The sequence below is a fragment of the Gobius niger genome, assembly GCF_951799975.1.
Source record: "Gobius niger genome assembly, chromosome: 9".
NCBI classification, from domain to species: Eukaryota; Metazoa; Chordata; class Actinopteri; order Gobiiformes; family Gobiidae; genus Gobius; species Gobius niger.
The window spans coordinates 37,658,683-37,672,481 of NC_136860.1; the positions used below are offsets into that span (position 1 = coordinate 37,658,683).

At 41.1% G+C, this 13,799-nt stretch overlaps 2 protein-coding genes across 2 annotated transcripts in view; both read right to left on the bottom strand.

Moving 5' to 3' along the window:
- LOC306968366 (NACHT, LRR and PYD domains-containing protein 12-like) overlaps positions 1–13,799 on the bottom strand; it is a gene marked incomplete at its 5' end in the record, with an annotated part of 63,947 nt that overhangs the window by 46,346 nt on the left and 3,802 nt on the right. Inside the window, 3 exons of the mRNA XM_079563710.1 lie at positions 3,512–3,679; positions 8,178–8,351; positions 11,887–13,561. Coding sequence (XP_079419836.1) covers positions 3,512–3,679; positions 8,178–8,351; positions 11,887–13,561 — 2,017 coding nt within the window. The remainder of the gene's footprint in view (positions 1–3,511; positions 3,680–8,177; positions 8,352–11,886; positions 13,562–13,799) is intronic.
- Positions 729–13,799, bottom strand: part of LOC306968112 (NACHT, LRR and PYD domains-containing protein 12-like) — a 65,904-nt gene continuing 52,833 nt past the window's right edge. The window contains exon 9 of the transcript XR_013793233.1: positions 729–781. The gene's annotated coding sequence lies outside the window, so the exon portion shown is untranslated. The remainder of the gene's footprint in view (positions 782–13,799) is intronic.

Genomic DNA, 13,799 nt, shown 5'->3' on the forward strand with positions numbered 1-13,799 from the left:
GTAACAATAACAGCGATCGCTCGTTTTGCCACGGAGCAAATGGTTGCTCCGACATATCCGTGAGGAGATTCTGCTCGGAAAACGATCTTAAAAAGCTGGGCAGACACTGTGCGTTTCTGTCGTGCAGTGTCCAGGGGGCCACGAGCCACGAATAGCTGCTCACAACGAACGTACAAGTGAAAATCACACGGTCGCAAGGTTTTCAGACATGTTTGATGTTTTTTGCGAGTCGTGCCGTCCTGGCCCTGTGGCAGCGACACTGAAGCCGGCGGAAAAGCATCGCGAACACGGGGAAATGCAGCTGCAGGCGCCAGGACGAGGACACGCGTAGTGATTATTAGCCCAGTGGTGTAGTCTTCAGGTTTCTAGTGGGTATAATGTATTTTTTAGCAGAAGCGGAGGATTCAGACAATTAAATAGATTATAAACCAAACTGTGAATATAAATGTTATTGATATAACAGGCAATAGACCTATAGGATTGTTCTTGAAATTCAAAGGCTGTAGCCAGGCTATAAGGCTGTGGGACTGAAGCCAAAATGAAAACTTCAATGAATAAAGCCCAGTCTGCTTTCACCAACCCCTCCACCAGTCGACCACCGGGCTCTCGCGCCTGCAAACTCCACCACACACAAAACCATGCGCTGCTTCTGGAGAAAGACTCATGACACATTTTTACAGTTTTATGGTTTGTTTATTTATTTATATTATTTACAATTTGTCTGAAATTAATGTTGAAAACAACTGATCTGTTCAGTTTATGACGACTCTTAGTTTATTAACTTTATAATCTTGCATTTCCTTTGTCGCTGCTACAATAAATGAACGTCACACTTGATGCTTTTGTGCCTTGAGTTCAGCTGAAGACAGGAGTTCAAATCAGTCTGAAAGAACTGCAGTAGGATGCAAACCCAGCCACCAGAGTTTCTGTGAAAGTGGCGCAGAAACTAAAGATGCCACACCATTCATCATCAGGGGACACCTCATAGAAAGACAATATTCCAGCATCAACATCCAAATACACGCGCACTCGCTGTGATGCAGAAGAGCGGACTCGATACTTCTTTCCTCTGTGACGAACAGAGTATCGCCCCTTAAACACACTCAGAGTCCAGGATTCATCATTTCGCCCAAACACACATTCTTTACCGTTTCCTTTTCTCTTCAGTTTTTTATAACACACAGCAATGTTCACCCACCCAGGGTCATCCTCTCCACAGCCGTCACACTGCACCTCCCAGAGGCACCGTCTCCCCAGAGCAGTGGAGGTCAGGACCTGGGGCCGACAGTCGAACCTGTCCTGGTGATCTGGGTACGGCTGCTCCTCCTCCACATGACTCACTGTTCTCAGGTCCTCAGACAGACGGAGCGCTCTGTGAGCTGTGTTCACATCCAGGACCAGGTCACAGGAATCTGAGGCACAAACAAACACAGTGAAGCAAGTTGATGATAGTTGACACGTATCACTAGACCTGTTGAATGGTAGAAGTTCTGTGAACCAGAAACTCACACTTGTGCAGATCTGGAGTTAAGTATTTGGCACCGGAAGGTTTCATCCTAAAACACAATGAAACATGGTCATTGCTCAAAGTCCAAAAGTGTATCCTGTACTACTACAGTTTATGTCACAGTGAGGAATAAACACAGAACTGACAATACCAAGTATTTTGGCGACTTATGAGAAAAACAGCAACAGTTATTCAGATCATCCTGCTGTTTATTTGGGAAACAGTCACTGATAGAGCAGAGCTCAAATCAAATCACAATTTGAATGTTTGAATGAAAGACTTAAGTAGTAAAATATTCTTTGTAACAGCGGCTCAGATGGTAGAGCTGGTCGTCTTATACCTGGAAAGCTGAAAATTAAAATCCCATATTTATCACAGTTCATATTTTTGTGTGCATAGAAACTGAGTTTTGATTATAAAACAATTTGCCCTCATTGAAGTGAAGTTGATGTGACAGAACCTCACGGGCTTCTCACCTGAGAGAGTCCAGGCAGAAGTGGGGCTGGTTTTGTAGAGCGCTCAGGAGCTCAGCGGAGGGTCCTGGATGGTTGTAGCTCATGTCTAACTCTCTCAGATTGGAGGAGGGAAAGCTCAGAGCTGAGACCAGTGCATCTCCGCCCGTCTCAGAGACCAGACATCCAGACAGACTAAAACCACACATTTGATTTACAAGACAATTCTTCCCTCTGAGACATTTCTGGGTCAAAGCAGGAACTGAACTGTCAAACTGTGACCAGGAGAGAGTTCGATTTCAGTGGCATCGAGGCACTGCTTAAAACCTGAAAGTCACAGGATCAGACTCACCTGAGGGTCTGCAGTCTGCAGGGGGCGCTCTTCAGTCCAGAACACAGCAGCTCTACTCCTGAGTCCTGGAGGTCGTTGACACTGAGATCCAGGAGAGTTAGACTTGTTGAACTGAGGACCGTGGACAGAGGACCACAGCACTTCTCTGACAGGATACAGCAACTTAATCTGGAGAGACAGTGTCACATCAGCCTCTTAAATTCTGACTGGAAAAATCACTAATAACAGTTTGTAAAATGTTAATAGAACAAAACACAGAGGATTATTTCAGGTAGGTCGGCTCTAATGATCTATCAGACTGACACCTCACACCATTTACTGTATATTTAGTAAAAAACTAAACAAAAAACAATCCATGCCCTTTTGTTCTTCTTCACATTACGTGAATATGTTTAAGGTTGACAAAGTTGCTGGATGTTCGTTCAAAGACATGACATTACATTAAACTTTCTTGTCTTTGTTTCCTGAAAATTGTCAAACAGATTTAGAAACTAAACAGCAGCAAAAACCATCTTAATTCTGTACAAACTAACTCTGTCCTGACCTGAGTGTCTCCAGTCTGCAGGGGGCGCTCTTCATTCCCTCACACAGCAGCTCCACTCCTGAGTCCCGGAGGTCGTTATTACTGAGATCCAGGTTCCTCAGACTGGAGGACTCTGAGCAAAGCACTGAGGCCAGAGGACCACAGCAGCTCTGGGACAGTTCACAAAGAACCAATCTGGAGAAACACAAGGACATAAACACAGGCGGTAACAGGCCTTTAAAGAGGCACTTACCTTTAGTCAGTAAGTGGAAATAATAATAATAATAATGATGATAATGATAATGATAATGATAATGATGATAATAATAATAATAATAATAATAATAATAATAATAATAATAATAATAATAATAATAATAATAGCAGTTTGTTTGCTTTATCATCACTGATCTGTTACATCTGGGTAAAAGTTGACAGGTCTATGTTTATGGATAAAGGACATTATTCAAAAACATGGACATGATGTTGATCAGTATAAAGGACTTTCTGTAACAGTGGTGCAGTGGTTCGCACTTATGCCTCAGAGCTAGAAAGTCCCAGGTTAAATTCCTGGGCGGTGCTTTCTGTGTGGAGTTTACATGTTTCCTCCAAACCTCCAGAATGGAGCTACATATGGCCTGATGTGATGTAATGTTTGATTAATACTTTGTTCTTACTTCAGGGTTTCCAGTCTGCAGGTGGAGCTCTTCAGTGCAGAACACAGCTGCTTCACTCCTGAGTCCTTCAGGCCGTTGAAAGTGAGATCCAAGAGCCTCAGACTGGAGGACTCCAGGACAGAGGACAGAGGACCACAGCCGGTCTGGGTCAGGTAACACCATCTCAGACTGAAAGAAAATAATAATCAGGCTTCAGATTGTGGGAATTTTCAGCACCAGAACATACAGTATTTTTTTTTTATTTTGAACAGGGACAGTGTACAATATACATTAACCTCAAAGGGAGAGATGCTGTATAAGGTTATAGCACTTGTGCTAATTTCCACCTGTCGTCCCTGGGCACTGATGTCAACAAAGTCATAAAAATACTAATACAGAATAATACATTTCCCCAAAAACAGCATTAAAATCAACACACACTTCATTCATTCCAAAGCATTACATTGCACTGTTGCACACACACCAATTACAGGACATTATGGGAACACGTTTGTTTTAAAATAAGCCATTTTTTAGCCTGGTGCGAAAAAGTGTTAAAATTCACACATGTGGTTTAGCTCTGTTGGAACATATTCCACTGTTTGACGCCACACTGGAGAAAGCGGAGCTGCGGATTTACACTGGGGGGTCCTGATTTACACTGGGGGGTCCTGATTTACACTGGGGGTTCCTGATTTACACTGGGGGGTCCTGATTTACACTGGGGGGTCCTGATTTACCCTGGGGGGTCCTGGTTTACACTGGGGGGTCCGACACTCGCCCCCCACAGTCGACCGAGTGGCTCCAGATGACATTTCTGAGCTCAGTGAAATAAACTTTTTTAATGGAGGAGCTGCAGAACCATTAATTATCTTGAACAGACAGAGATTTGAATATATGATTATGTTTTCAAAACTTAATATACTATGTTTTTTAAGAATATGACAGTGATGATATAATCGAGATTTTTTGTCATGAACTTTCAGAGAGCTTTTGTACAATGATTCCAGGGGCCTTAAGGCTGTTTTACAGGCCTGCGACCAACTCGTCATGCAGTAGCGAAAGTGCGGGATTATCATCGCATTTAGATAAAGATTAGAAGCATCTACAGTGCGTTCCAAATTATTATGCAAATGACATTTTTCTAAGATTTTCTAAATTGTCGACTCAAATGAGAGTCAGCATAATTTTTAAGTCTGTAACTGGTAGAGGATCATTTAAATGTGGTGGAAAAAATGTCCTAGTGAAAACAGTATTTTTTTCAAAAATAAATATAGTAAAAACCTCAAAATCCACTGTTCCAAATTATTCTGCAACTCATCGTTTCAATACATTTTAAAGCTCGTAATTAACTGAAAATGGTCATTTGTTGTATTTGTAGCATTAGGAGGTCATATTTACTGAAATCAAAAGCTTTTTCAATCAAAAAAATATTAACAGGTCAAGTTATTTTACCATAGGAGCCCTTGTGTGAAGCAGCTTCAAAATTCTTAAATCCATTAAACTTGTGAGTTTTTGGACAGTTTCTGCTTGGATTTCTTTGCAGGATGTTAGAATAACCTCCCAGAGCTGCTGTTTGGATGAAAACTGCCTCCCACCCTCAGAGAAGTTTTTTTTGTTGAGGCTCCAAAGGTTCTCAATAGGGTTGAAGTCAGGGTAGGAGGGGGTCCACATCATGAGTTTCTCTCCTTTTATGCCCATAGCAGCCAGTGATGCAGAGGTTTTCTTTACAGCAGGACATGGTGCGTTGTCATGATGAAGAGGATCCTGTTCGGGAAAACACGGCTCTTCTTTTTGTGGCAGAGAAGACAGTGGTCAGTCAGAAACTCCAGATATATTTCAAAGGTCATTTTCACACCTTCAGGGAGCCTAAAAGGGCCTAAAGGGGCCGACCAGCTCTCTCCCCATGACTCTGGCCCAAAACATGACTCCGCCCCCTCTTTACTGACGTCACAGCCTTGTTGGGACATTGTGGTCATTCACCTCCATTCACTACTCCATTGATTTGACCATCCAGGGTCGCACGGCCTCATCAGTGAACAAGACTGTTTGAAAATGAGTCTCATGTATTTCTGAGCCACTGCAGCCGTTTCTGTTCATCAGCTTCAATGAACAGTTTAGGGGAGGCCGGATAGAAGGTTTATGCACAACTGCAGCCTCTGGAGGTCCTACACCTTCATGTTCGGGAGACTCCAGAGGCACCAGCAGCTTCAAATACCTGTCTGCTGCTTTGTGGCATCTGTTCTCCTAATCTGATGTGTTTGTCTGGCAGAAACCGTCCATATTGTGCCTTTATCTGCACAAACCCGAGTGTGTCTGAATCATCCACAAATCTCTTATCAGTTCGATGATTACACTTAATCTTTCATGAAATATCGAAGGTTTTCATACCTAGACCAAGGCATTAAACTATTTCACGCTTTTCATCAGCAGAAAGTCCCTTTTTCTTTACCATATTGCTTGAAAATGATGATCTGCTTAATAAAGTGGAACATTCTTTTTCAGTAGTTTTTCCCTTAACTGGGCTTAATCTGAAACTGATCATCCCAGGTCTGAGATTAATGTCAGTGATTCATAGAGCCCCAAGACACGACACCATCCATGAGTTTCATTATTATTGCTTTTTTTTTTACCTTTTTGACACAAAAATCCAATTTGCATAATAATTTGGAACACAGTGTATAGTCAAAGAGTTTCTAATATATCTAAAATTCGCTATGTTAAATTTCAACGTATTGGTTAATTTTTTAATATGTTTTTTGAAATTTAAATTTGGGTCAAGAATGAGTCCTAAATATTTAATTTGCTCTACATTTGAGATTTCCTGACCTTCAATGCTGATTTTTGGTCCAGTCTCACATAGTGAGGATTTACAGCGATTTGTGAAAAACATAGAAACCGTTTTGTCGATATTCAAGGTTAAATGAGAGTTTTTCAACCAAATAGAAATGTTTTTCATTTCCTCGGTTAACTTTTGGGTAACCTCTTTAACAGTTTTCCCATGAATATACACCACAGTGTCATCAGCAAACATTATCATTTTGGCATTTATACAAACAGATGGAAAGTCATTAATATAAAGAGAAAACAGCAAGGGCCCTAATATAGAACCCTGCGGCACACCCATAGTGCATGCTCGTAAGGGAGATGATACATTATTTACTGATACACACTGTTGCCTTGCACTGAGGTAAGATTGAATCCATTTTATTGTACTTGTGCTTATGGAGAAATGTGTTAACTTATCTATGAGTAGTTCATGATTTACTGTATCAAAGGCCTCACGCAAGTCAAGAAATATCGCCCCTACAACTCCTCCACTATCCAGACTGGACTTTATTTCCTCTATTAAGTAGCAGCGTGCAGTCTCCGTTGAGTATCGTTTTCTGAAACCAAACTGGAGAGGATGTAATGCAGCAGTGTAATCAACATGTTCCACAAGCTGCGCTGCAACAACTTTTTCAAAGATTTTGGAGATAGTAGGAAGGATGCTTACAGGTCGATAGTTAGAGACCTGGAGCTTGTCTCCTGACTTGTGTATAGGCTTTACCATAGCAGCAGATCCACCACTTTAGATGTAGGGCTGGGTATCGTTAAACAACACTAGTCTGATATCGAGAAAATAAATGTATCAAAAACAGATACTGAAAAAATGATGTCTTTAGATCAAGTTGTGACGCCTGTTGGTCCAGAGACGACATTAAAGGAAGTGACTTGTTTCAACTCAAATAAATGAAACAAATTGAAAAGAAATATGAAATAAATTATTATCATTATTGTTCTGTTTTCTGGTTCTAAATGACAAATACTTTAGTATCGTTATTGAAAAAAGTATTGTTCAGGTATCGGTATCGTAAACTAAGTATTGTTAAAGTACTGGTATTGAAAACAAATAAAAATGGGTACCCAGCTCCATTTAGATGAGCCCGAAATCTTATAATGTGATGATGTTTTTCTCATTGATTTCATTACATTTTCACGACAAAATCCACAAAATGTATTAAATAATATCGGCCTTTGGAACAAAACCCAGAAATACTTCAATGTTTATTGTCTTTGTGCAGTAAATACTGTATATTTTCTATGACCAGACACTTACATAATAATAATTAATATTACCTGAAATTCAGTATAGTATAATAATATACAGTATAGTGTTAATACAGCAGGGACATTACATTAGTTGTGGAAAGTGAATTAAACTGTTTTATTCTTAAATCTCAGGAATCTGATTTATCCAGTTTTTAAATTGTGAAAGAAAAATGAAGCTGAAAAAAAAAACTGAGACGTTTCAGAGGAAATAAACGAGCAGCAAAAAGCAAAATCCACTTTCCAGACCAGGGAACGTCAGGGCTGAAGATGCCCCTGGATAAGACGTCAAATGTCTCCAATTCAAAACAACTCAGTCAAAATGACTCATATTTGAAAATGTTTCTAAAATGGAGCAAAAGATGATTTAAAGTTTACACAGAAATAAGATATAGAAATATTTGAGTCTGTTTTTCATAATTCTTCGCATGTGCACTTACATTATGTTAATAGAGATGCTAAATGACCATTTCTAAGCCTGTGAGTAAAACATAAAATCCTCTGAAGGTTCTGTATATTATTTGCTGTTTTAGTAGATAGTCCTGTATCTAACACAGACATGATTTTAAAAAGGCAAATCAATCTATTTTTTCCTCACCTGAGAGTTTCCAGTCTGCAGTTGACACTCATCAGTCCAGAGCAGAGCACCTCCACTCCCGAGTCATGAAGGCCATTGTTACTGAGATCCAGGTTCCTCAGACTGGAGAACTCTGAGCCGAGGACTGAGGCCAGTTGGCCACAGGAGCTCTCGAACAGAGAACAGTGACTCAAACTGAAATACAGGACATTATAATAACTACATTAACTGAAGTCAGTGTCAATACAGCCTTAAAACATAACTAGAAATGCAATGGCTGCGCCATTGCGATTGACTGCGGAAATGCGGGAAGCGAATGCAGAAATTGCATAAACTCTTCAAATTGCGTAAATTGCTTAATTTGCATAATCAAATTTGCATAAACTGGTAAAATGCATAAAATGTCATGTTGCATAAACTGTATAAACTGCATAAACTGGTAAAATGCATGAATGGGTTAATTTGCATAAATTATGTAAATTGAATAAACTCTTTAAAATGCATAAATCCTAAATGGCATAAACTCTTAAGTTGCATAAACGCTTTAAAATGCATTAACTTGTTAAATCCCATAAAGTGGTTACTTTGCATAAATTGTTAATATTGCATAAACTTTTTAAATTCCATAAACTGGTCAAACTGTTGAAAGTGCTTGATTGGCAGAAGCACAAATGGCTGAAAGTCCTGGAGTCTCCCCCATTGGCTGGATTCACACATACACACCAATGCAAAAATTTCAAACTCTCGTATAAAAAAACTGGAAATCTGCAGAAGGCCAATTTTTTCTCAAAACCCACAAGTTGCAGAAGCTGAACATGCACAAAGTGCAGAAATTGCAGAAAATGCAGAAAAAAGTGCAGAAAAGCATGGATTTGCGGCAGCCCCATTATAAGTCAATGGGAAAAATCTCCGACATTTTGGCCGATTGCGGAAAAAACGTAAGTTGCAGAAGTCCCAAAAGTAACAGCACCTTCTCCTCAACATGAGGAACAAAAGTAACAGCACCTTCTCCTCAACATGAGGAACAAAAGTAACAGCACCTTCTCCTCAACATGCGGAACGTTTTGATGCATAACTTGCATAAATTGCACAAAGCATGAAGGTGCTGAAAGCTCTAGAAAATCGGGAAAAAGATGGAAGAGGAATAATAATAAAGAACATGAAAACCAATAATTGACTGCGGAAGAATTCCGCAGTCAATCAATAATGCAGACCACCCTTGATTAGTATTTCATAATTACAGTCACGGTCTCTGAATTTTATTCATGATTATGGAACTTATCTGTTGCTTCCACACTTTTCCATCTTCCTGCCTCATAACAGAACTGAGGTGGAGCCATAAAGACTTTTCAAAAAATAAACTCTGATATTGGTGGTTCTCAAATTGTGTCCCCAGTGGTTTTCAACTCTACAGCTCCAGTGATTAGTTTAATTATTATTACAGGCACCAGAACACAGGGCCACCACAGCTCACCTGGACATCATGAATTTAAATATAGCCTCACACTGAAAACCTGAACGTTTCCACCTCCTATTGAGTCGGCCATTATACTGATAAAAGTCTTAAAAACAATCAATAAAGGAAAACTCTTTGCTGTTCTACAGGTGTTTAGGTTTTAAAGTTATACATGCAAGTATATTTCAAGTATTTGATTCTGTAAAATTGTGTAATTGCTTATTTGACAGATATTAGTGGGTTTGTTTACAGATCAAATGAAACATGTGTAACATTTATGTAAAAACCCTGATTCTTGTGGGTCTCACCTGGTTCATTTTTGTTTTATTGATCAAAAACATCCCCTTATAATGGACTATTAAGTGATATATACACCTGTAGCGTGTGTGGGTGACCTATGCCCTTCGCCATGGTTACCACATACCAGAGATGAGCTAAACCACCACTCCAAAACCTCCAGACAATTTTATGGCCTCGAAATTCCTTCAGTTCCTGTCTTGTGAATGGATCTAACACAGTTCAGGACAAATGAAGTGTTGATCTTATCCTTTAACCTTCACAACCAGAGATGAGAACTCTTTATTGACCTTCGAATTGGACTAAAGACTGAATCTCAAACATCCGATTTGAGTAATAAGCCAGTTCTTTAATTCATGGACAGTGAGAATGAACTCAACTAATCTGTTCTAATGATGAATTCTTCCCCAGGTCAACAAAGATGCAATGTACATACATACTGTGGAAATATCGGTAATACATTTGGAAAGTTTGTGAAGTTATTAATGTGTTTATCACAATAGAAATGAAAAAAAGAAACTAGAAAGAAGAGAAAAAGAACAGCTTCTTGTGAGAGTTGGAGTTGGACAGACGGAGAAGGGAGACTGCAGGAAGGGATGAGCACATGGCCACATCCCCCGCTGAACTCTGACCTCTCTTTGTCTCAGATGGACCAAAGAATCTTTAAGTTTGAGCCGTCATTTGACGTGATTTTGTAACTATCAGTTACTTCTTATAAGAACATTTGCATTTTTCCTACAAGACAACAACATTTTTGATCGCTGAGCTTTCAGCGCAGCCATTTTGAGCCTAGCTTGTCAAGCTAAACGCCAGTTTAGCAGTTTATCTGATTATTCATCCTGTTAGCCTTCTAGGTTATCCTGTTTGCACTTTAATATTTAATGCCGTCTGTTAATTGATTTTGATCATTAAACCTCCATAAACCACAGTTTGCTTTGGTAATGTCTGTGTTTATTATTTCAGACTAAGGGTCCATGTGTACGTCCAAGACCTCACTTCCTTCAGATAAATCTGTAGTTTAGCCTCCTATTCTTACTTTTATTTTGTTCGCTTTTTGAACTGGTGCCCCATTCAATTTTAAGGCTAATCTACAACCTATTAATTAATTAATTAACAAATTAATTGATTAATAAACCCTCATACCCTATACACCTGTACATCTTTGTTTTCAGGACAGTTGATATTTATGTCATAATTATGCTGTAGTGGGGTCATAGGACTGTAATAAACATGTAATAAACATGTAATAAACATGTAATAAACTTGATGGAATGAGAAAAAAAGGCAAAAGTCAGGCATATATGCGTTTTCTGAAAAACAAAGGGAATTAAATGGAAAAACTAAGTAGAGAAGGGATCAGATGAGAACAATGTTTTTAGTGGCCCTAGTGATAAGGAGATGCTAATAAAGGTTGTACAGGAGGAATGTTTATTTTTGACAAAAAGAGCAAAATATCCAGGCGTTCACGTCGCTTTACCTTTGACATGGATTTGTAGAACTATTTAATTTGTTGTTGTTTGTTTCCGTGAGACCTTTGAAAGTGAGGAATGAGTACATTCCAAAACAAAGACAGGAAGTCTGTCACGTACAGTTCCAGAGTTCTTGTTCGTAGAAACAAGAACATACACGGTGGGGCCGGGGAGGGTGATCTGCCTTCAGGAGCCCGAGGTCAATTATGTATTGTTTGTTAGGCCAACAAAATATAGTAGATTCCAAAACAAAAATCTGTAAGTTTCTATCTCTTTCCATTCCGGAGTACTAGGCAAAATAAAAAAGATAAAATATAAAACATGTACAACACATGGTGTACAAACTCGTGACCGAAGTCAACTTGATGTTATTCCAGCCCCTTGAGGCCCTCACACATTTTAGACTCTGACTCTGTACTTCACAATGCAGCGACCACACCCTCTAAGGTCCGTGACCTCACTGACCCACAAGGGTTTTAATAGTTGAGAATAAAATGATGTCACTCACATGGCCGTTTTGCTGGCTTTGATGACTGGCAGCAGCTTCAAAAAAGCTGTTGGTGAAGCAAAGTATTTCCTCAGATCAAAGACCTCCAGGTCAGTGTCTGAGGACAGAAGGATGAAGACCAGAGCGGACCACAGAGCAGGAGTCATGTCAGACAGACGTTCTTCTGAGATGTTTTCCTGGATCTGTTCAACCAGTGTGTGGTCGTTCAGTTCATTCAGACAGTGGAACAGGTTGATACTTCCCTCAGTGGACAAACCCTCACCAATCCTTTCTTTGATGTACTCAATAGTTTTCTGATTCACCTCAGGGCTACTTTCTGTCTGAGTCAGTAAAACTGGCAGCAGACTCTGATTGGACGGCAGAGACAGCCCCAGGAGGAAGCGCAGGAACAAGTCCAGGTGTCCGTTTGGACTTTCTAAAGCACGGTCCACAGCAGAGCGGTAGAAGGCTACAAACTCATCCTCAGGGCTCTCAGAGGTCTGTTGTGTGGACAGCAGGTTAACTCCAGAGCTGAAGAAGGTCTGATGGACGTGAAGCGCAGCCAGAAACTCCTGCACACTCAGATGGATGAAGCAGTAGACCTTGTCCTGGTACAGGCCTGGCTCCTCTCTAAAGACCTGTGTGAAGACTCCAGAGTAACGAGCGATCTCTGCAGCGTCCAGCCCACACTCGCTCAGGTCTGACTCGTAGAAGATCAGGTTTCCTTTCAGCAGCTGCTCAAAGGCCAGTTTTCCCAGAGCCTGCACCATCTCCCTGGTCTCTGGACTCCAGGGAGAGTCTGTTGCAGAGCGTCCATCGTACTTGAGGCCCTTGACTTTAGCCTGGACCACGAGGAAGTGGATGTACATCTGTGTGAAGGTATGAGGCAGCTCTTCTCCCTCTTTCTCTTTCAGCACATGCTCCAGGACTGAGGAGAGGATCCAGCAGAAAACTGGCATGTGGCACATGATGTAAAGACTTAGAGATTTATTAATGTGGGAGATGACGGCTGTGGCCTCGTCTCTGAACCTCTTTCTGAAGTACTCTTCCTTCTGTGGGTCGGTGAACCCTTGCACCTCTGTCACCATGGAGACGCACTCTGCCGGGATCTGATTGGCCGCCGCGGGGCGTGTGGTTATCCAGAGGCGAGCGGAGGGAAGCAGGTTCCCCCTGATGAGGTTCACCAGCAGCTCCTCCACTGAGGCGCTCTCTGTGGGCTCAGTCAGGACCCGGGTCCGGCTGAAGTCCAGAGGAAGTCTGCACTCGTCCAGACCGTCCAAGATGAAGAGCACCTTTAGATGTTCTAAACTGCACAGTCCTTTAGCGTCACTGAAGAAGTGGTGCAGCAGCTCCATCAGACTGAACTGTCTGTCTCTGAGCACATTGAGCTCTCTGAAAGTGAAGGGGAACAGCAGCTGGATGTCCTGGTTGGCTTTGCCTTCAGCCCAGTCCAGACTGAACTTCTGAGTCAGCAGCGTTTTCCCGATGCCAGCCACGCCCTTCGTCAGCACCGTCCTGACTGGCCCCCGCCTCCCTGTCTGCTCTGCTCTGATTGGTTCCTCTGTCAGCTCTGCTCTGATTGGTTCCTCTGTCTGCTCTGCTCTGATTGGTTCCTCTGTCTGCTCTGCTCTGATTGGTTCCTCTGTCAGCTCCGGTTGCTCTTCTGTTCTATTCAGTTCTTGCTTTTTTGTATTTCCTGTTTTGAGTCCAGAAGTATTCTTTTTAAACATGTTTTTCACTCTACGTGGTTTCTTTATCACCTGTTTCTTGACAGGGGGTGACTGCCTTCCTATTTTCCTTATTTTGGGGGCAGGGCCTTTAAAGAGGTCTTCACATAAGATAGTAGATTCAGATGTGAATCTTTTCCTGGACGCAGCCTGGATGTGTCTAACCTCATGTTCCTGGTTGACCTCTGAGGCCCCTCCCTCTGTGAT